This window comes from Tachypleus tridentatus, chromosome 4 (assembly GCF_004210375.1).
Source record: "Tachypleus tridentatus isolate NWPU-2018 chromosome 4, ASM421037v1, whole genome shotgun sequence".
Lineage (NCBI taxonomy): Eukaryota > Metazoa > Arthropoda > Merostomata > Xiphosura > Limulidae > Tachypleus > Tachypleus tridentatus.
In genome coordinates, this window is record NC_134828.1 from 44654317 (window position 1) to 44676671 (window position 22355).

The window sequence follows — 22355 nt, forward strand, 5'->3', positions numbered from 1 at the left end:
GACTCAAAAATGGGCCTGGGTTACTTTTTGTAGGTGTCCCACACTCTTGCACCATCTTGCTTTCTAGCATATCCTTGCACATGCTTGGTGGGTAAGAGTTAAAGCCAGAAGGAATCTTGGATTAAGTTTACAACCAGCATATCTTCTACCACCAGTTCCAAAGTCATATGGGACAAGATTCAAAAGATCAGTGGGCAATATAATTCTGTCCCCCTCTTGATCTTGTTCTCTGGTGGCCAGGAAGTAGCTGATACCTGCAGCATCATCAATACTCTAGTGACTTTTGCCAGGTATCTTGCACTTCTGCCTCTTCCTCCACCTTCTTGGCCATCAAGACTCGGGCAGAGCAATCACCTTTCGTTTTGAGCTGATTGTCTTTATGACTCTAATCGTCCCTTTACACTGGTGGAACTCAAATTAGCCCTTCATTGGTCTGGCAGTACATTGATTGGACCTGATGATGTACCATCTATTTCCTACTTCTGTTGCTATTCTTCTTATTGTTTTTAACTGGATCTGGCAGGAGAATGTTTTTCCTGATGCGTGGCACCAGGCTATTGTCCTATCTGTCTATAAGCCTGGTAAGGATCCCATGATTTGTTTGAACTATCGTCCAGTTGCTTTGATGAGCTGTCTCTGTGAGAACTTAGAGAGGATGGTTAATGCTGGTCGTGTCTGGTTTCTCTAATCAAACAACCTCCCCTTGCTCATTTAGTGTGGGGTACAATGACAGCGCTTCACAATGGATCACCTGATTCGACTTGAAACATCAGTCAGAGAAGCCTGTCTCATATGACAACATCTTGTATCAATATTCTTTGACATTAAGAAGGCTTATGATATAACATGGGGGTATGACATTTTACGAGACTTCCATATGTATAGGTTATGTGGCCATTTGCCCATTTTTACTAAAATTTTTTAATGGACAGGACATTCAAAGTTTGTGTGGGTTTGACACTTTCCAGTTCTTTTCTACAGGAACTTCGAGTCCTTCAGGGCTGTGTTTTACGTGTTACACTTTTCAGTATGAAAATTAATGCCATCACTGAACAACTCCCTCTTTCTGTTGCAAATGGGCTTTTTGTTAACAACTTTCACATCTCGTGTCAGTCGTCGAACATGAGGTATATTGAGCGGCAGCTACAGGTTGCCCTCGTTCATTTACTGAAGTGGACCACAGCAAACGGCTTTAAGTTCTCTCTCTTTAAAACCATTTGCATGCACTTTTGCTGCTAACGAGGCATTCACTCTGATCCTGAACTCTGTATCAGTGAAGTTGTGCTGCCTATGGTCCCTGAGACAAAGTTCTTGGGGCTTATATCTGACCATGAGCTGCCCTTTATACTACACATCAAGCAGCTACAGGCCAAATGTATAAGAACACTGAACATTCTTTGTGTCCTCTTTTCCATCACATGAAGAGTGGATCAATGTTCTATGCTAAAGATATATCATGCACTTATTCGATCGAAATTCAACTATGGATCACTGGTCTATGGCTCTGCCAGAACCTTGGCCTTAAAGATTCTGGACCTCATTCATCATCAAGGACTTTGGCTCTACACTGGGGCTTTCTGCACTTTAGAGCTTACACAAAGAGTCTCATGAACTTTCTTTGAACCTCACTGTTTGCAACTGTGTTAAATATGTGCTTCAAAACTTTGTTTCTTACCAAAGTATCCCACCTTGGGTTGCGTTTTCCTTTTTAAGTGGGCCATACTTTTTCAGAACAGATGATCTGCTATTGATCTTTTTGGCCTTTGTATCCAGGCGCAGTTGGATGAATAGTCTATCCTTGGATAACATTGCTGGTTAGCCCATCCATGGCTTCTTACAGTCCTGAAATTGACCTATCTGTAAGTCATCTGAGAGAAGCAAACACTCCATATTGGAAGTACCATCTTCTATTTGCTGAATATCTTTCGAACCATTCTTCCATTCCCATTTATACATATGGTTCAAAATCAGGTGACTTTGTGGGTTCTGCCATGGTTTGTTGTGGTTTGGTGGTTGCACGTAGAATCCCCTCTGCAGCTTCAATGTTCGCTACTGAACTGTATGCCATTTCTCTTGCTCTAAATCACATAGAAGCTAAGCAGTACTCAAATTGCACTATTTATACTGACTCAGTTCCCTAGTGACCCTGGAATCACTTCACGTTAGTTCACATCCAGTTCTCGCCGATATTCAAAACCAACTGGCCCATTTCTCTTTAACATTTACTTCTATTCAGTTTTTCTGGATACCAGAACATGTTGGTATTTATAGGAATGAGCTAGCTGACATTGCAGCTAAATCTGTCTGCTCTGGCACTATCACTGCTGTGGCTGTTTCATATGTCCTGTATTCAACTCTTTGCTCTGTGTCAATTGGCAATTTACTTGGAGTGAGCAACGTGAAAACAAGCTTTTCCAAATAAAATCTTTTATTGGATTTGGCCATCTTGCTAACCATAAGGATTGAAAAGAGGAAGTTGTTCTAACTTGATTACACATTGGTCACATTTTTTAACTCATCGTTTTCTTTTATCTGGTACTGATGTACCAATGTATTGTCTGTGTGACACTCAGGTCACAATAAACCACATTTAACTGTCTTGTTATTGTTATGACTCTCAACGACTGCACTATTTTAAACATGTTCTGTCCCGAGGTTTTTCTGTAATGTGAGACAGTGTTTTTGGAAATGGTGACATTGTTCACTTTAGAAATGATTTTAGTTTTTTTAAAGGCCATTAATCCTTTTAATGCTATTTAAATTTTTAATTTATACAGTAGACCTTTTTTAATGTGATTCCCTTTTAAAATTCACAGTCCATGTAGTTCAGTTTGGAAAGGCCAACTTCAGGTGACTAATTCTGTTAGTCATTCTGGTGAGTTATAATTAAAATTTTGCTATAAGTCTTTTAAAACCTTCATTACCTTACTTTCTGAAAATGGCTGTAGCATCAAATAACTCAGAACCAGGACTGGAAAAACCAACTTTGGATGAGTGATGGTGGTTTTTGTATTTACCTGTTAGTCTTCCTGGATAGTTATGGTAATTAGTTGTGCTACAGAAATCTCTTTACAACTTGTATCACTGTAGTTTTTCTCTTACTGCTGGAGACTTGATGTAAAAATTGGTTGTAATGCTATTTATGTTTTTTAAACTTTGTTTTGTTTTACCTTAATTTCCTTTTATGAATTTTACCAATTTTACAGCAATTTTAACTTTTTACTTGATGTTTGGTGCAGATAGCCTAATTGATTTGTGTCATAAAACACCAAACCAACCAACCAGCCACATTTCTAGATCCCTGGCTCATTTTATCTCCTGTGTCATGCCATGGAGTCAGTCATTTCTGCACATCCATGGTTTTAGAGTTTGAGGTGAAGCTGGTATGATTCTCATCTTGCTCTTTCATGGGCCTTAGTACCTACTAGATGAAGTTGACTTACCACGTATGGCCTGCCTCATTTTTATTTTCCCACTTTCCTTTTGTGGGATTATTTATTTATTTATGTGATTGGGATCACTTTCCTGACTTTTCCACTCCTGCTTAAATTTGCTCCCTTCCTTTTCCACCATGTTTGTTCATAACTGTTCAATGTGAGGAGATACCTTGTTCAGAAGTGATGTAATGCCCATCCTCAGATCATTTGATACGTTTTTCTCATATATTGAGGTATCCATTGGACACATTTTTGAGATATGTCAGTTATTCTTATCATCTTATTCCTTTTCAATGTTGTATTCTAGCTAATCTTGTGAGGGAAGTTTGTTTGTTTTTGAATTCTGCACAATGTTACATGAGGGCTATTTTCTCTAACAATTTGTAATTTAACTGTGTAAAACTAGAGCAGAGGCAGCTAGTTGTAATCCTTCACTCCAATTCTTGGTGTACTCTTTTATCAATGAATAGTAGAATTGACAATCACATTATAATGAACCCATGACTGAAAGGGGAACTATGTTTGATGTGACGGGGCTTCAAACCTGTGATCCTCAGATTATGAGTTGAGTGCCCTAATCACCTGGACATGCTGGGCTGAGGAGGGAAGTATGGTATAAGAATTTATTATTTTCCTAAACTGTTATTGTATTTCTGATAGTTACTTTCCCCTTCTCGCACTTCCTGCCCTCCATCCCACAATCTGCGGGTGGTTATGTCTTCTGCCAAATTTTGAAGTTATGGTTCAGTAGTGGCACATAGAGGGAGTCACATGATGGTGGTGCTTTACTATTGGTGGAGAGATTATGCATGTTGACTTGCTTGAGACATAGAATTTTTGATTCCAGTAAGGGTGTGTGGAAGGGTTGTGGCATTCATTGTAAAAAAGTTTGTATATAGAGGGCAGCAAAAATCAAGAAATGCTAATCTCGTAAGTGGAGGAAAGTACCTATCGGAAATATATTTTCAGTTCACACTATTGCACATTTCTGTCCTACCTCCCCTCTTCTGGTTCTTTTTTTTTTTATCTAATCATGAAGTGAAAATTAAGTTTGACAGCACAGAGGGAGCCAGCTGTAATAGGAATATGTTACACATAATTGTTTGCATGCTACTTTACGGCTGTACCATGTTAAATACTTGGGAAGGTTGAAGTATCAAGTCTATTGGATGCAAAAATTTTGTATTTATAAAGAACAACACTGAATGAGAAAGCCTGTTATGTGGAGGAGATAAGTATCTATTTGAAATATATTTTCAGTGTAGGAAAGTTTTAACATTGGAAACTATATAGATATAGTAAAACTACTCTGTACATTAACAGATGTTAGAATTAAGTAATATCTAAATTTATAATGTTCAACTCAGTTTTTCTCAACTATATCTGTTAGTCCACACTAGCTATAGTGGAACTATTAACATTTCTTACATCATGGAATATGTAAATAATGTCATCAATGGACTATTTCTTTATAAGTCTAAACAGCACACTCTAAATTAGGCTCAAAAATGCTTTTGAAAAAACTTGTAACACAGAAGAAAAATGTGAGAGTTGATTTTTTCTTTCTGTCAAAAATTTAACAGATGAAATTTAATTTAATTACCAGTGACATCTAAATTTGTTTTTCCTTAAGTATAATTCAAATTTGTTAAAATTTCAATATTTATTTTTTTTTTTTTATCTTTTACTGACCATGGCTTAAATTGCATGTAATTAAAAACTAAATAATTGCATTACAAGTTCTTCTAAGTCGAAATATCATGAACTAATTTAGATTCATCAAAGACTACAAGAATATCCCAAAGCACTTATGCTAACACTGGTGAATAAGTATTATGCTGCTAATACATGTTAGTTTGTACTCAAAAAATTTTTTTTCAATAATTATTTTATATTTAAGGATAATGTGATAGCATTTTAGAGTTGAATAATTTTTAATTTTTTTCAGCAATTGAAGAAGGAACTTACTGCCAAACTGAAGTTAAAGCCACATAAAATTAAAATACTTGGAAATAATGTTAAATTTGCTTTTGTGACATTTCGGTAAGTTTAAAAAGCTGATGAACTTCAGTATATTAGTCTAATTATATTTTGTAATAAATTTGCTAAATGTATATTATTTGTTTATTTTTTTACTCATTCTTTGTGCAGTTTCATTTTAAAATAAGTTAATGAAAATTTTCTTGATCAACTTGATTTTTTTATCTGTATTTGCTTCTTTAGTCCAACAAAATAAAACATAAACTGAACTTATAGTAAGAGAAAACCAGTGTAGTTTGGTAATATACATTGTACACATGACTATAATGAGTATAGTTTATGTATCTAGACAAAACAGCTCTATATTGTTAATTTTTGTAGTATAATCAAAGGTAAACCTACAGTTTCACTTGTTCACTTGTACTTGTAAAATACACTTGTAACTGCTGTATCTATTTGAACTGTTTTTATATTTCAAGAAATAATGCAATAAATTATAATGATCTAATGTTATATTTTATTATTTTGAATAAATAATTTTTTTAAAAGTTGTGTTTAAAGAAAAATGCCAACCTTTACCAGCATTTTATTTGAAAAGCAAGTGATTTATTCAACTTGTAAGGCATTCTGTTTTGAAAAACACAAAAAATGTTAAGACATGATAAAAACAAAATGTTTTAAACAAAGAATTATATTGCTGATATCAGATTTTAGTTGTTACAAGCCTACTTACTCAGGTTTTAGTAATTTCTTTCTTACTAAAAGGAAAATTTGTGCTGAATATTTTTACACATGAGAATATGTGTATGTAATTTAATTCATATACACATCATAGAAGAGTTGTTGTTTTGTTATTTAACACACAAAAGGTTTGCTGTGTTAATGTTTGCATGTAATAGATATGTTTTTCACTGTTCACACATGATAGGCATCTTGTGATATTGTACATATGCGTTTGTGGTGAGGGACTTTTGTGTTTTCTTTTATGGTGTTGGGATTGTTGGAACTTCTCATCATGATGGAGGATTCTTGTGCCCCTATTTCCTCAAGATAGTATATTTGATCAATCATTGTTAACGTATGATGGAGAAATTGTTGTTACTTTGTTCCCACATAATGGAGGGTTTGATTAGGCTTAGTTAACGCTTCATGCTTGTAGTATCCAGGTCACAAATATGTAGCAACTCAACATACAAAATGTATTGTAATTTGCTGGCTTGCAAATTGATCCAGAGAACACCACAGGTGTTTTTGAACTCATATAGTCTACCATGCTAAGAAAAAGCTTCAGACAAAATATTTTCTTAAAAATTTAATACCCGACAAGTAATGAACAATTAAAAATAAAATGATTACCAGCAATTAGAATATAACATTTTAGGATTAATAATAACATTTGTAAATATGGGAAGTAACAAAAATTAGGCAATTGCAGTTTTTATAATTCTTTTTTTAATTTTGAAAATATAGTTGTGAAGAAGATAGAGAGGAGGCTTTAAAAAAACTCCAGGGCCATCGTTTCAAAAAACGAGAATTAAAAGTAAAAGTAAGTTCATCTATAATTTAGTGTCATTTATGAAAATTATCTTCTTTTATTACTGTTGATTATCATAATATTTGAAGGATATATCCAAAATACTGTTTATATTGATGGTTATAAATTTAATAAATGAGCCTAAGTTTCATATTAATCTGTTCTAGGACAATAAATTTTTAAATTTTAAGAAAAAATCACAACTGTATTTTTAAAAATCATCATTCTAACCTTCTTATTTCTAGGAAATTGATGGATAGACCTAAAACAGTCATAGATGCATGCAAATATAAAATTCAAAGCAAGTGATGTACAGACTTGAAAACATCAAAAGAATCATTTATATATGAACATTTTAGTCAAGTGATGGACAAGCTTAAAACTATCAAAGATGCATGTAATCATCAACTTTCTACTCAAGTGATGTGTGGATTGCTTTAAAGTTAATGTTTTATGCATTTAATAAATAATTATTTAATATAACAGTTTTTGAAAAGATTGAAGCATTGTAATCCTCTGGTTGTAGGGGAATATAAAGTAAATTGGTATACTGTGTACTAGCAGATGTTTGGTCTTTGAATTGCAAAAATTATTGCTATATTTTGGTACTGTAGAAGGCAAATCCAATAGCAGATCCTTTGGTAAAGAAAAGAAACCTGCATGAAAATAATAATGAGATAAACAAGAAACAGCCCAAGAAAGAAGAACCTAATATTCCTGTAGCTCTAAGGTAAGGTATTTTTTGGAATGTTTAAAATGTGTATTTGAATATTTTATTTGTTCAATGGGGAATTGATGTTCTTTAACCCTCTTGACAGATTAAACAAATCTCATGACCTCAATCATCAAAGTTTTCATGTTTAACTTCTATCATGTTTTTGAAGCTTTTAGTAAACATTAAAAGTGTTTTGTAGACCAAAAAAAATAGTATTTTGTAAATATTTTTATGAATTTGTCCTTGAATTTATGAAATCAGTGTGAGTGCTTCAAGTGCAAAATGATTTTCAATTTAAGATTAAAAATACATTTCTTTATGTGAAAATTATCAAATTTTATTTGTCAAATCACTAAATAAACATTGAAGTTTTTTTCACTAAAGCTTTATATTCTGTTTATTATTTTTCCCCTAACTCTGTACACATTTGGTAAATTGGACAAAACTATTAACTACCATAATAAAATTGCAAAGTAAAGTTATTAGTGCTGCATTATCCTTTTTAGTATTGACTGTGAAATTCCAAGGTATTTCTGAAGTTTTAACTTCTAACCTGACCACATTTGTTTGCTATGTTTATTCTACTATTTGCAGCTGGAATAGAAATCTGCTCTACAGGCATTAGACTGTTTATGTGACACTGTAGTACAACACTATGTGTAATGCAATAAATTAACATAAACTTTGTATGTATTTGGATGTTATTTATCTTTCCTGGATGATTAGAATTTAGCAGCATAGGTGTACAAAGTGAACAAAGTGCTGATAAACACATGTATATGTTATTACTATTTACTCACAAATGCCTCATTTTTAGTTACTTGTCTTAAAAACTAAAACAATAAAGGAAAAAATGTAAAAAACAATATTTAATGTTTATGAAGTTACAAAATGGATTGTGCTTGTGATGTATTTAGTAAGCTTTGTTCTAAGCCTTGTTTTTATCTCAAGTAGAGAGGAAAACAAAATAAATTTGTAGCTTTCAAAGATGCATGCTAGGGAGCTAAAGAGGATTAAATTATAATACTAGTACATATAAAACTACTGTAATATATATTTGGTTTTCTGACTAATTTACCCCTCGGTGTGGATTCCTGTACATGGTGAGGGGACCTCCCAGGGAAGGTTCTGTTCTATCTGGTTACCTTCTCTGGGATCTAAACATTCACCCACGTGTTTGCCGTGCGTGGCGACCCATGAAGGGGAGGAGAGGATCCTGGTGGTTGAGGGGTCCAACCCTAACACACCACTTTGGCCTCGAATTCCTGTAGACGGGCGGCCTTTGGGTGGCCCCCTTGGGTCAATCGGCTGGTCCACTTGGGCTAGAGTCAACCAAGTACCAGTGTTGGAAGTTCTCAATGGGTGTTGTGAACATTGTGTTTGTTGCTGTAGTTTGAGTATAGTACTTATGAAACCCTGGAGTTGCTGCATTGTCCTTGCGTGACTTTGTAGTGCGTCCCCTTGTAGGGCTCCATGGTGGGTGGGGTCAGTGGGTACCAAAATTTTTTCCTTTTCCTATGGATCCTCTAAAAAATTTAAATAAAATTGTAAAAAAACAGTCAGTGGGTAAGCGACCACGTCTTGAATACTCAGAACAGCAATCTTCAACATCAGTAACACACGTACCTCATTTTCTTATATTACATTCTCTTTCAGAAAAGCCTTTAGGGCAAATGTCCCCTTTTTTTATTCAAAAGGGACTAGAGGGACTTGCTGGCTCTCCAAAATCAGTAAAGAAACTTCAATCTGGTGACATATTGGTTGAAACATCCACATCCCAACACAGTGAACTCCTCTTGAATTCAAAGGCAATTGGGGACATACCTATTGAGGTTACACCCCATGCTATCTTGAATTCTTCACGAGGAGTTATTGTTGAAAGGGATTTGAAGAACGTTCTCGAGTCGGAGATTCTCGCTGGTCTCTCCACTCAAGGAGTTTCTGCAGTGAGGTGCATCTCCACTCGCAAAGATGGAGTTACACTGCCAACAAATACCCTCATTTTAACATTCACTTCACCACGTGCACCTGCCACCATCAAGGCAGGTTATCTCATTTGCAGGGTTCGGCCATACATAACAAACCCTCTTTGATGTTTCCAATGTCAGAGATTCGGCCACTCAAAGACATCTTGTCGTGGTTCCCTGACGTGCTCGTTGTGTAGGCAAGGACCACGATGCCTATGACTGTGACATGAACCCACATTGCGTAAACTGCAATGGTTCTCACCCCTCTTACTTTCATTCTTGCCTAAAATGGTTGGAGGAAAAAGAGGTGCAGAGTTTGAAAACGACACATAACATTAGTTATCCTGAGGCTCGGAAATTGCTGTCCACAACTCCATCTCGGACATATGCTGCTGCACTTCATTCCACAACTACAGTGGGAGTGCAGACAGATCTCTCTGTGCCTCCAAGAGAATCGTTTTCAAAACAAATGAAAAGCCTTTTGACCTCCGTGGTTAAAAAAGGTTGATGAATCGACTTCCACACTCATCTCTGTTCCTCCCATACCTTCCAACAAACCTCAAGATCCATGTCTTTCAGTTTAAAATACAGGCATTTCTTCTGATACATCTTTTTCTCCCACCACAAGAGACAAAACAATTATTCGTTCGCGTCCTCAGTCACTGGATTCCCCTTCCAATAACAAAAACCTGCCCACCCGACCCAGAGCAGGATCCATGGAGGTTGATAGACCTCCTCCGACTAAAGACAGTAAAGAAAAAAGACGTGGTCGTAAACCGAAGGGTTCTCCAGCCACTTCACCTACCCGTTCTTAAAAAATGGCCACCTTGATACAATGGAACTGTCGAGGTTTACGTTCTAATCTGGATGATATCAAAACGCTGATTGCTTCCTACCATCCTGTTTGTCTTTACAAGAAACATTTCTCAAAACTGCTGATACTGTCTCCATTCGGCAGTTTTCTCTGTACAGAAATGACAGGTTGTGTGATGGTCGAGTACATGGAGGGGTGGCACTGTTGGTTGATCAACACGTGCCCACTCTGTGTTTGTCACTCAACACACCCTTGGAGGCTGTAGCCATTCGTGTTTCCTTGGGTCATACCATCACTGTTTGTTCTCTGTACCTGTCCTCTGGAGAGACATATGATCAATCAGATCTTGATGCTCTCGTTGAACAATTGCTATCTCCATTTCTAATCCTAGGAGATTTTAATGGACATCATCCCCTCTGGGGAAGTGCTATTATTGATGGGAGGGGCCGATCTGTAGAGCGGATGCTCTCTGATCACAATCTTTCTCTTTTCAATACTGGCTCTTCCACTTACTTTCATGCACCTAGTCAGTCCTTTACTGTTATTGATCTCTCAGTTTCCTCCCCTTCATTATTCTCCCATTTTTCATGGAGGGTTGACAGTAATCCACTAGGCAGTGATCATTTTCCAATCCTTTTGAGAGAGACTGGCCATGGTCGATGCCACCCTACCCGCGTGCCCCGGTGGAAGCTGGATCAGGCAGACTGGTCCACTTTCACTGCTCTCGCTGAACTTGATCCTGCCATCGTAAATCAGCCATAAATAGACGACTGTGTAGCAGCGGTAACTGACTGTATTACACATGCAGCTGCTCAGTGTATTCCTAAAACCTCGACACGTTTTCCACGATATCCTCGTCCGTGGTGGAATCCTGCTTGCCACTTAGCACGGAAGGCTCAAAAGCGGGCCTGGGATACTTTTTGTAGATATCCCACACTTTCAAACCGGGTTGCTTTCCAACGGGCCCGTGCACATGCTAGGTGGGTAAGACGTCAAAGCCAGAAGGAATCTTGGATTAAGTTCACAACCAGTATATCTTCTACCATTAGTTCCAAGATCATATGGGACAGAATTCGAAAGGTTAATGGGCACTACAATTCTGTCCCCCTCTCGATCTTACTCTCTGATGGTCAGGAGGTGACTGATGTTCGGAACATCGCTAACACTCTAGGTGAAAGCTTTTGCCGGCCGGGTATCTAGCACTTCTGCTTGTTCCTCCACCTTCCTGGCCATCAAGACTGGGCAGAGCGATCACTTCTTTCCTTTCGAACTGACTGTTTCTTTGACTATAATTGTCCCTTTACCCTGGTGGAACTAAAAATGGCCCCTCATCGGTCTGCCAGTACGTCTGTTGGACCTGATGATATTCATTATGACATGCTGCACCATCTATCTCCTGTTTCTCTTGAAGTCCTTCTGATTGTTTTCAACCGGATCTGGCAGGAGAATGTTTTTCCTGATGCCTGGCACCAGGCTATTATTTTACCTTTCTCTAAGCCAGGGAAAGATCCCAAGATTCCTTCAAACTACCGTCCAATTGCTTTGACGAGCTGTCTCTGTAAGACATTAGAAAGGATGGTTAATGCTCGTCTTGTTTGGTTCCTTGAATCAAACAACCTCCTCTCGCCCACCCAGTGTGGGTTCCGTCGACAGCACTTCACCACAGACCACCTAATTCGTCTTGAAACATCTATCAGAGAAGCCTTTCTCAACCGCCAACATCTTGTATCAATATTCTTTGACATAGAGAAGGCTTACGACACAACATGGAGGTATGGCGTTTTGCGAGACCTCCATACATATGGGTTACGTGGCCATCTACCCATGTTTATTAAAAATTTTTTAATGGACAGGAGATTTCAAGTTCGTGTGGGTTCGACACTTTCCCGTTCTTTTGTACAGGAACTTGGAGTCCCTCAAGGCTGTGTATTGAGTGTTACACTCTTCGGTATAAAGATAAATGCCATCACTGAACAACTCTCTCTCACTGTTGCAAATGGGCTGTATGTCAACGACTTTCACATCTCATGTCAGTCGTCAAACATGAGATATATTGAGCTGCAACTACAAACCGCCCTCAATTGTGTACGGAAGTGGACTCTGGCGAACGGCTTTAATTTCTCTCTCTCCAAAACTGTATGCATGCACTTTTGCCATCGACGGGGTATTCACCCTGATCCTGAACTTCATATCGGTGAAGTTTTGCTGCCAGTGGTCTCGGAGACCAAGTTCTTGGGGCTTATCTTTGATCATAAACTGACCTTTATACCACACTTAAAGCAGCTTCGGGTCAAATGCACACGAGCACTAAACATCCTCCGTGTTCTCTATTCTACCAGTTGGGGGGCAGATCGCTGTTCAATGTTAAAGGTATATCGTGCTCTTATTAGATCGAAACTCGATTATGGATCAATGGTCTATGGCTCTGCCAGACCCTTGGCCTTAAAGATGCTGGACCCCATTCATCACCAAGGACTTCGACTCTGCACTGGGGCTTTCCGTACCTCTCCAGTTCAAAATATATATATTGAATCTCATGAACCTTCTCTACACCTTCGCCGTTTGCAACTATCTTTACAATATACTTCGAAACTTCATTTCTTACCAAAGCATCCCACCTGGAAATGTGTTTTCCTTCCTCGGTGGGCAGTAATTTTTCAGAACAGGCGATCTGTCATTGCTCCGTTTGGCCTTCGCATCCAGGCGTAATTGGATGAATTGGGTCTGTCCTTGGATAACATTGCAGATTCCACAGGTTGGCCCATCCCACCATGGCTTATTACAGCCCCCAAATGTGACCTTTCTTTTAGTCACCTAAAAAAGGCAGATACTCCAGATTGGAAGTATCGTCTTTTATTCAATGAATATCTTTCAAACAATCATTCAGTTCCCATTTATACAGATGGTTCCAAATCAGGTAATTCAGTGGGCTCTGCTATGGTTTACTATGGGTCAGTAGTTGTGCGCAGAATCCCTTCTACAGCTTCTGTGTTCACTGATGAACTGTATGCCATATCTCTTGCCCTGGATCATATTGCAGCTGAGCAGTACTCCAACTGCACTATTTATACTGATTCGCTTAGTTCTATACTTGCCTTGGAATTACTACACGTTAGCTCACATCCTATTCTCCCTGATATTCGAAACCGACTGGCCCATTTCTCATTAGCAGCTACTTCAATCCAGTTTTTCTGGATACCAGGCCATGTTGGTATTCGCGGGAACGAGCTTGCAGACATGGCAGCTAAATATGTCTGCTTCAGCACCATCACTCCTATGCCTATTCCATACATGGACTATGGTGTTGTCTTCAAGGCTCGGCTCCGTGCCAGCTGGTAGTTTACTTGGAGTGAGCAACGTGACAACAAACTTTTTCAAATCAAACCCAAAATTGGACTTTGGCCATCTAGCTTCCGTAAAGTTCGGAAGGAGGAAGTTGTTCTCACTAGGCTACGCATTGGTCACAGTTTTTTAACTCATCATTTTCTTTTATCTGGAACTGATGCACCAATGTGTAGTTTGTGTAACACTCAAATCACTATCAGCCACGTTTTACTTTCTTGCCATTGTTACAATTCTCAACGACGGCAATATTTTAACCATATTTTTCCCAGGGTCAGTCTGTAACATTGGACAGAGTTATTGGTGATGATGACTCTGTCCACCTTGATAATGTTTTTAATTTTTTAATGGCCATTAATCTTTTTAATCTCATTTAAGTGTTGCATATTTATTCATTACACCTTTTAATTGTGGTTCCTTTTTACAGTTTTAATCTCTCTCCTTCAATTTGACATTGGACAATGGGCAGAACATTAAATAACTTCGACACCAGGACTGGAAAGGCCAACTTCAGGTGACTAACGCTACTGTTTGAACTATCCGTTTGAACTACTCGTTAGTCGCCCTGGCGAAGTTGTTATTATACTTTTGCTGCATATCATTTCACACTTTAACTACTTAACTTTTTAGTACTGGCCATATTGACTCATAACCCGGAACCAGGACTGGAAAGACCAACTTCAGGTGACTGACGGTGGTTTTTATACTTACCTGTTAGTGTTCCTGGCGGGTTATGATCATTACCATTCTGCTACAGGTAGTTCTTTACAACTTTGTTGACTGGATGTCAACATTGGTTTTTACGCCATTTTCTGTTTTAATTGCCGTTTTGCTTTTATCTTCAATTACTTTTACAAATTTTACTCCATTTACTTGACTTTTATCTTTTTACTGGACATTTGGCTACTCATTATTACGATTTTGCGGAGTGTCTTTTAAAACTTTTATTCTTTTACATTTTGATAATAGCTGCTATGACACTTAACCCAGAACCAGGACTGGAAAGGCCAACTTCAGGTGATTGACGGTGGTTCTTGTACTTACCTGTTAGTCTTCCTGGCAGGTTATGATCATTACCATTTTGCTAGAGTAAATATTTTACAACTTTGAAGACTGGATGTCACCATTGGTTTTTACACCATTTTCTGTTTTTATTGCTGTTTTGTTTTTACCTTTATTTACTTTTACAAATTTTACTCCATTTACTTGACTTTATCTTTTTACTGGACATTTGGCTACTCATTGTTACAATTTTGCTATGTATCTTTTAAAACTTCTATTCTTTTACATTTTGATACTGGTTGCTATGACACATCTGGAACCAGGACTGGAAAGACCAACTTCAGGTGACTGACGGTGGTTTTTGAACTTACCTGTTAGTCTTCCTGGCGGGTTATGATCATTATCTTTTTGCTAGAGTAAATACCTTACAACTTCTTATACTCTGCCTTCTATCTTAACATTGTAGACTAGGTGTCAACATTGGTTTTATACTTTTTTGTTTTACCTTCATTTCCATTTATGTCTATTACTACATTTATTTTTTTTTTACATTTTTACCAAATGTCTGATGCAGATAGCCTCGCTGCTTTGTGCCATAAAACTCTAAATCAATCAATCAATCTGACTAATCTATATGCATCACACACTTCATTATTTCCAGTGAATCTATGGCTGACCCCTTCAAACCATTTAGAAACAAGTGTCAGATTTACATAGGTTGGAATATACACTTTCTATTGGTAATAAACAAGTACTTAAGAGACATAGAAAATAGATTTCAAAAGAATGGACAAGTGGGAGGGGCTATTTTGGTAGGTTTGCTAAATATATTGATGTGTCAGTAAATCAAAAAGGTGACAGATTCTTATTTTATGTTCTAACTTGTCAATGCCTGAAGTTTGAGTTTGCAATTCATTAACCACTATAGATATTGTATGGGAGGCATAATAAAATATAAACTGAGCAATAAGACATGACATATGACACACACAACACAATATTTGGCATTCATTTAATTTTTTTTTTGAATTAAGAAATTAAACCATATAAAATTAAAACATGAGTTATTAACTGTGCTTTGATACCAATTTTATTGACATACATTGATAATAAAGCTGTTTCGTTTATTGTTAAAAATACCTTTTTAAACTGTCATGACATGTTCTTTTACCTGCCTGTAACAAGAGAGTTAACAATATATTATAGTTAAACATTAACATTCTAAGCAAGTATCACAGTGTACTTGCATGACTATAGACTTAAGTAAACATCAATATTAAATGACAAACGGACCTAAAATACAAACGTAGAAAGCAAACTTTCTATGTAAGTGATAAGGAAACCTAAACAATCATAAAACTAGGTAAACTTCAACATCAAATGAAGGTGAAACCTGCTACTTTTTTTTTTAAATGTTGAAGTAGCTTTTGGGGTTACTGATTTCACTGAGAATAAACAAAAAGGGAATTCTATAGCAGAGTGCATGGTAAAGAAAAGAAAATGCATGAGGATAAAAAAAGCAGCTTAAGTTTCATTTAATCTGGTTAAGTACATCCAGATTCAGAAAAAAAAACAACAAACTCTCCTAGTCTGAAAAGTTTCTTAGTCCAACCATGAAATATTAATGGGAAGTCCCAACACTTTTGACAGATTAACCTTTACATTCATTCTTCAGGTTCCTTCCACAAAAAATATTGTAAAGTGCTCCTTATGTGAAATATCCTTATAGTGCTACCAGAGACAGATTTCAGTTGATAGTTAACTTCTTACAAGTATGAGAAGGATCTTTATATAATAAAGCAAACTTGAGGGAAAAAATGATTTCTCTAAAGAACTATAAATTAATTTAAGTTCTAATAGAGTTATTAATGGTAAAATCATAAAAGTGATGAGAAGAAATATTATGAAAATAGTAATAATTGGAAACCCCAGTTTTCATTAGTAGATTATTTTGTGAAAATTGATTTAATTATAATTTTTATAAATTAAATTACTTGATTTTTGGAATAATCTGAAAAACTGAAATTTGTTAGCTATTTTCTTGACAGTTGATTCAATTGCCATTTTGGACGTTTCATTGTTGAACTAATTTAAACAGTAATGATTGAGAACATTAAATATGATTAGTTGATTATTTTTGTGACTTTAATCAATGAATAAGGTAGTGTTTACAGAAAATTTTTGTGATATTAACTTTTTAAAAGTATACATTTATATAATTCAAAAACTAGTTTTCTTTTTTCTACAGCTTACAATTTTAGAAGTACAAGTATGCCTTTATGCTACTGTGAAATAGATGAATAAACACCTCAAAATTATTATATTAATAAGTTAGTTAACTTGAAGATTATTTTGTTAATTGAATTTTGGTATTTTCTTTTTAAAAAAATGCATAATTTATATATATATCATTCAATATCACATGTTATATATATGTAAATTATGCATTTAATAATAATTATGCAGTTAATAAGTATGAAATATTATTAATTAAAGAAATGGATTTGGCAGAGTTATAATTGCTAGACATTAACTAAAATTGGGGTTATATCTCAGGTTTTAAGGTTATTTTTGTTTTGTATCCTGATTAGAAATATTAACATTATGTTAGTTTATGCCCACCTAATTGTGCGTCTAACATGCAGAGTTTGTTTTTCTATGTGGCAACTTCAAATTATACTTGGGAAATTACCTGACAGAAACAAATCATATGGGATAGTTTACTTTCTTTCTCTGGTATGTTTTCATAAACTAACCCTTCAGTGGGCAGCCACAGCAATTGAGGTTTGAAAAGCTGCAGAAAAGAAATTGAAGAAACTTTTTTTTTTTCGAGTGAAATCAAGAACATTAAAGCTGGGAGATTACTGGTATTTGAAAATTGTTTAAATTGATGTCTCTCTTAACCAATTGCACTTGAATTAATCAGTTAGTACAGTGTTCCTTCATCCACAATATGTACAAGCAAAAACATTTGACAGTGGATACTATCTTTCAGTTGCTTTCTTATTGGTCAACAGTTTTACTTCCATCACCAACAGAAAAGTAAGTTGTTAGAAGTGGGTGCTGACAGGGAGAGTTGCTTTGCTTCAAGTTTGCAGTTCCCCATCATTAGCAGTAACAAAAAGGAAAAATGAGTTGATAGCAAGTGCTGCCAGTAGTTATTTTTCCTCTAGTCAGCAATGAAAAATTAGTGACAAAGGCAAATAGCCTTAGTAGCTTATGCCATAATAAAGATGGTGCAATAAAATTTGGTGGCAATATTTTCGATACAATACTTTGATTTCTCTCACATAATAGCTTTTCTTGTTTGGTGTTGCTCTCTATATGCAAAATTTTTGCACTTATCTAGTTTTGAAACTCTCACTCTACCCCATGATCAACATGGTTTACAACATATTTGCATGCAAATTGTTGTGTGAGTTGATTATTGTGCTTTAAATGAGTTTTATTGCATCATAACATCTTGTAGTTTATAGAAAGTTCAAGCTTTATGTTGGGCAAGATATAAATATGCATCCAACTAAGTTAGTAGGTTAATTAGTGATAGTGAAAGTTAGTAAGTTAAATATATAGTCAGTAGATCTAGATTGAGTGTTTGTAAGTTTATCTATAAAGAGTGTATAGTGGTGTCTTTTAGTGTTATAATTGCAGATTGTATGATAATAAACCAAGTAGAGAAAAATAATTTGTATTGTAAAAGGGCATTCTAAACTAGTTGAATTTACTCTTGTGAAAAAGAGACAATTGTTTAAAGTTTTAGGTACAAATATAATAACTAATAATGTAATTAGTTTTTTGTACATGTATTTAAATTGTTTTGAATATATTATTTGAAAGCAAGTGGGTTGTATGTTGCCCATTTATTTTTGAAATTTAATATCAACAAATCACAGACACCTACTGTAAAGAGTCCAACCTTATAAAACCTAACAGATATGATGGTACATTTTCTAAGAACTTCTGTCTTAATATCTTAAGTTAAGTTGAGACATCTCGGTAAGTGAAAGCATCTGCAGTGGCAACCACTAATGATAAACTGTTCTAAAGTTATATATTTTAAGATAATAATTCATATGAAATGTAGGGTAAATGTTATAAAATAACTGAACAAATGTGTTTAATGTGTTGTATTGATTTTGACAGAATGGCAAAGATAAATTATTTAATTCATAAATCATTCATAAAACGTATATATTCTGGAATTAAAGATAGAATTGCAGAATTGTTTCTTTTATGCCCTTACTGTTTCAGTGTCACTAAATGTTTGTTAGGATTTATTAACAAGAGTATAAACCATTTTCAAGAATTTTATATTCCTTTGAGGTAGTTAGCAAACAAAGAGTATTGTATTCTTTCTCTTCAGAGTGAAGAATGTAGTGACACCTCTGTGGGAGAAAAACTATCTGGAACAGTTAAAACTAAAAGAATCCAACTTACATGCAGTTTTAGTGAAGTTAGGAAGAAAAATTGAGAAAATTAACCCTTCTCTTTTGTCATGGCTACAAGAGCAACGGTAAATTTTCAAATAACATTTCATTATCATTTTGCCACATCTGTGCCATTTAAGAACTTTGAATTTATCTCATAATTTTGTCTAAACAACAATTTTTATTGTATGAGCATCTTTACTTAGCTGGGGATTTTTTATATTATGAATTATACCTGCCTAAGACTAGTACTAGACTTTTTTTTTTAACAATATGTTCTTTATTCTTTCCCTAAGAATTTTGTCAAGAAGAAGAAAAATGTATTATAGTATTTCAACCACACTGTGTCTGGCATATTTAATTTTTATGATGCATTTTGCCCAGTATGAAGCTCTTCAGGCAAGCTGGGATATAACAAGCACAGCAATGGTTGGAACACTGTATATAAGCCATTTGTTCCAACAAATATTGTTGTGAACATATTTTCTAAGCTTATAAAGCATGATGATTAATTAATTATACCTATCATCATGCATTAATAATTTTTAAAACTAATGTTAAAAAGTATAATTGGTCAAATACTTATGCCTGATTACAACAATAATTATTAGACTTTTCCAGATCATGGAATTCACAAGAAGTGCAACATTGACAACCACCATTCTAGATGTTAAGCTGTTCAATGTGACTATGGTAGTGATGAAGCTGAGTGAATACAGTATTTAATAATAATGTTTACACATCTACAAATATTGTTTAATATGCTTTTTTTATCTAATAGTTAACAAACTTGATGCTGCAGATATAGTGATGCTGTAAAATTTGACAGGTTTGTCTTACAACTGTATTAGCCTATATACTTGTATTCACTTTCTTCTTTGGATCAGCTGAGAATCTGTAAAAGATATACCCAGTTCTGAACATAGTCTCTTGGCAAGTGCAACAGTGGAAAAATGTTTTCAAGTGTTTTTTGTTTTTTTCAATGCACTGAATGTATGTGGGCTACTATCCAGTTTGGCAGACACTAAAAGAAAACAACAAGTTTATGTGATGCTAATACTTCATTCATGAAATGACTTATAATTTTGCTTGTTTAGTTTTTGCATTTCTGTGTGTTTGTTAACATTGTTTACATTTAGTCTAGAATTATTTACTTCAACATTCTATGATTTCTGTTTCATCTCTTTCTTCTTCTGATAAGGTGTTTTTTTTTAAATCACACCTCCTGGTGCTTATTTGAGTCCTCCTTGTGAACAGCTGATGGTTATTGGTGGATATCCAGTCTTTCTGGTTATGCTTCATTGCAGGCTCTTTGTTGTTTCTTATCTCATCTTTCATCCTTTCATAATGAGACTTTTGATTTCAAGTACTTTAATTTTACTTTCTTTTAAGCCTCTAGCTACACACTGCTATCAACTTAGTCATTTATATTCTGTTTTCTATAATTTTGTTGTTTGTTTTTCATTATTCTGAAATTTTTGCCCTTGAGTATTCTAAGCAATATCTTTAATATTGGGAAAACGTATTGGATTGATAATACGGTTTTCCTGTTATTTGACTTTCCAACCACTTATAATTTTCTTTGCCTTTTTAGGCAGTTCATTTTTAACTGACTTATATCAAGTCTTTTAAAGATATTCGCATATTACCTTGCTTTTCATGATCTTGGTATTTAACTTAAGCAACTTATTCTTTAGCCTCCATGTACAAGTGTCACAAATTGGCATTTACTTGACTACCAAATCTGTTTTTCACTTGAAAGTACCACTTATGTTTGTTTTGCAGCTTTTCTAGTTAGTTAACTGAGTTTTTTTAAATTTTATTATACTATATGGTTGAACACTTCCTCGTTGGAAAACTGTGTACTGTTATTATTTTACACACAATTTTCACACAATTCTGAGGTGATAATTAACTTTACAGGTGTAACAAATACTTAAACTGCATGTTGTTCAAAGCTCATAATATGGCTCATGATGGGATCAAATTAAACAAATATAGGTCTGTATTTTGTGGTTTGTGGTTATTTCTAAGAAGCATTCTGCTACTGCACTGCAGACTTCTTTAGGCTTAAATGATTATTTTAACTTTAAACAAAGAGTTAAGGAACACACAAAATGGTCTACACAAAAGTAAATTTGCTAAATAAATGTTGTAACACTTAAAGGAATTCACACAAGTGTTATTGTTAAAGCTGGTTGTAATCTCTGCAGATACAATAATAACTGTGTCAGTGAAACTTATTTCAAAGTACAAACAAGGATGGGAGAATGTATTATATGTAAGATGTAAATAGGGTAATTTTAAAGTGTACTCCTAGTATTTATGCTGAAAAAGATTTTGTGGGGTCAAGTTTGCATCAGTGAACTTTAAAGCTGGAGACATTATATGTAATTAAGAAAATTCAACACCAGATAAGATTAAGGCATGATCTTATACATTTACTTATATTTCTATGTAAAGTACAAATGTTAACTTATATTTATTTTCACATTATTGATCCACCGTTAGTTTTCAGCTACTAAATTTAATAATGGAACTCTTATGAACAATATTACAGCAGTACTTGTCAAATGTCATTTTGTTGACAACAACTCTCATTTTTTCTATACTATATATGATATGCAGTACAGTAATGAATTATCTTATATAATTGTTTTATCCAATGTTTTTTTTACACTTTTCTTCATCTTCAACAGACACAATTTCACTAAAGCTGGCCAACTACTGTCTTGTGATATTTTGTAAGATTTGGCATTTAAGTGTTATTACCTACATGCTTCAATTTCACTGAACCTTTTGATTAGGTGGCCCATGGAACTGATATGCAATTGTATACTATATTTCAGATGTCTTTTATGGTACCTGGGAACCTTTAAGACTTTTTTCTTATTCCTTTGTTCTCTATTTTTAGAATACTGGCTTTTTTGTTTTACATTTAAAAAGGGTAAATTAGCCATTTTAATTTAACATTTTGAGGATTAAAGCAAGTGTCAGTTGCTGTTACTAGAAGGCTGAATATTTCAAGATTTTTCTGTCATTTGTTATAAATACATGAAGATACAGAAAGCAAGTTAGTATAAGCAAATCTTAGAAAGTGAAGTTAGACTGCATGTTTGTCAGTTTAGTCATAATGA

The 22355-nt window shown here is 34.9% G+C and overlaps 1 protein-coding gene across 6 annotated transcripts in view; it reads left to right on the plus strand.

The window, feature by feature from the left end:
* The window catches only part of LOC143249004 (tRNA (uracil-5-)-methyltransferase homolog A), a 103478-nt gene that overhangs the window by 32895 nt on the left and 48228 nt on the right, over positions 1-22355 (plus strand). For 5 of the 6 annotated variants that reach the window (XM_076498142.1, XM_076498145.1, XM_076498147.1 and 2 more), the window contains exons 3-6: positions 5386-5480; positions 6888-6963; positions 7566-7681; positions 19155-19304. In XM_076498142.1, the coding sequence (XP_076354257.1) occupies positions 5386-5480; positions 6888-6963; positions 7566-7681; positions 19155-19304 (437 nt within the window). The remainder of the gene's footprint in view (positions 1-5385; positions 5481-6887; positions 6964-7565; positions 7682-19154; positions 19305-22355) is intronic. The other variant, XM_076498146.1, reaches the window with a different exon arrangement.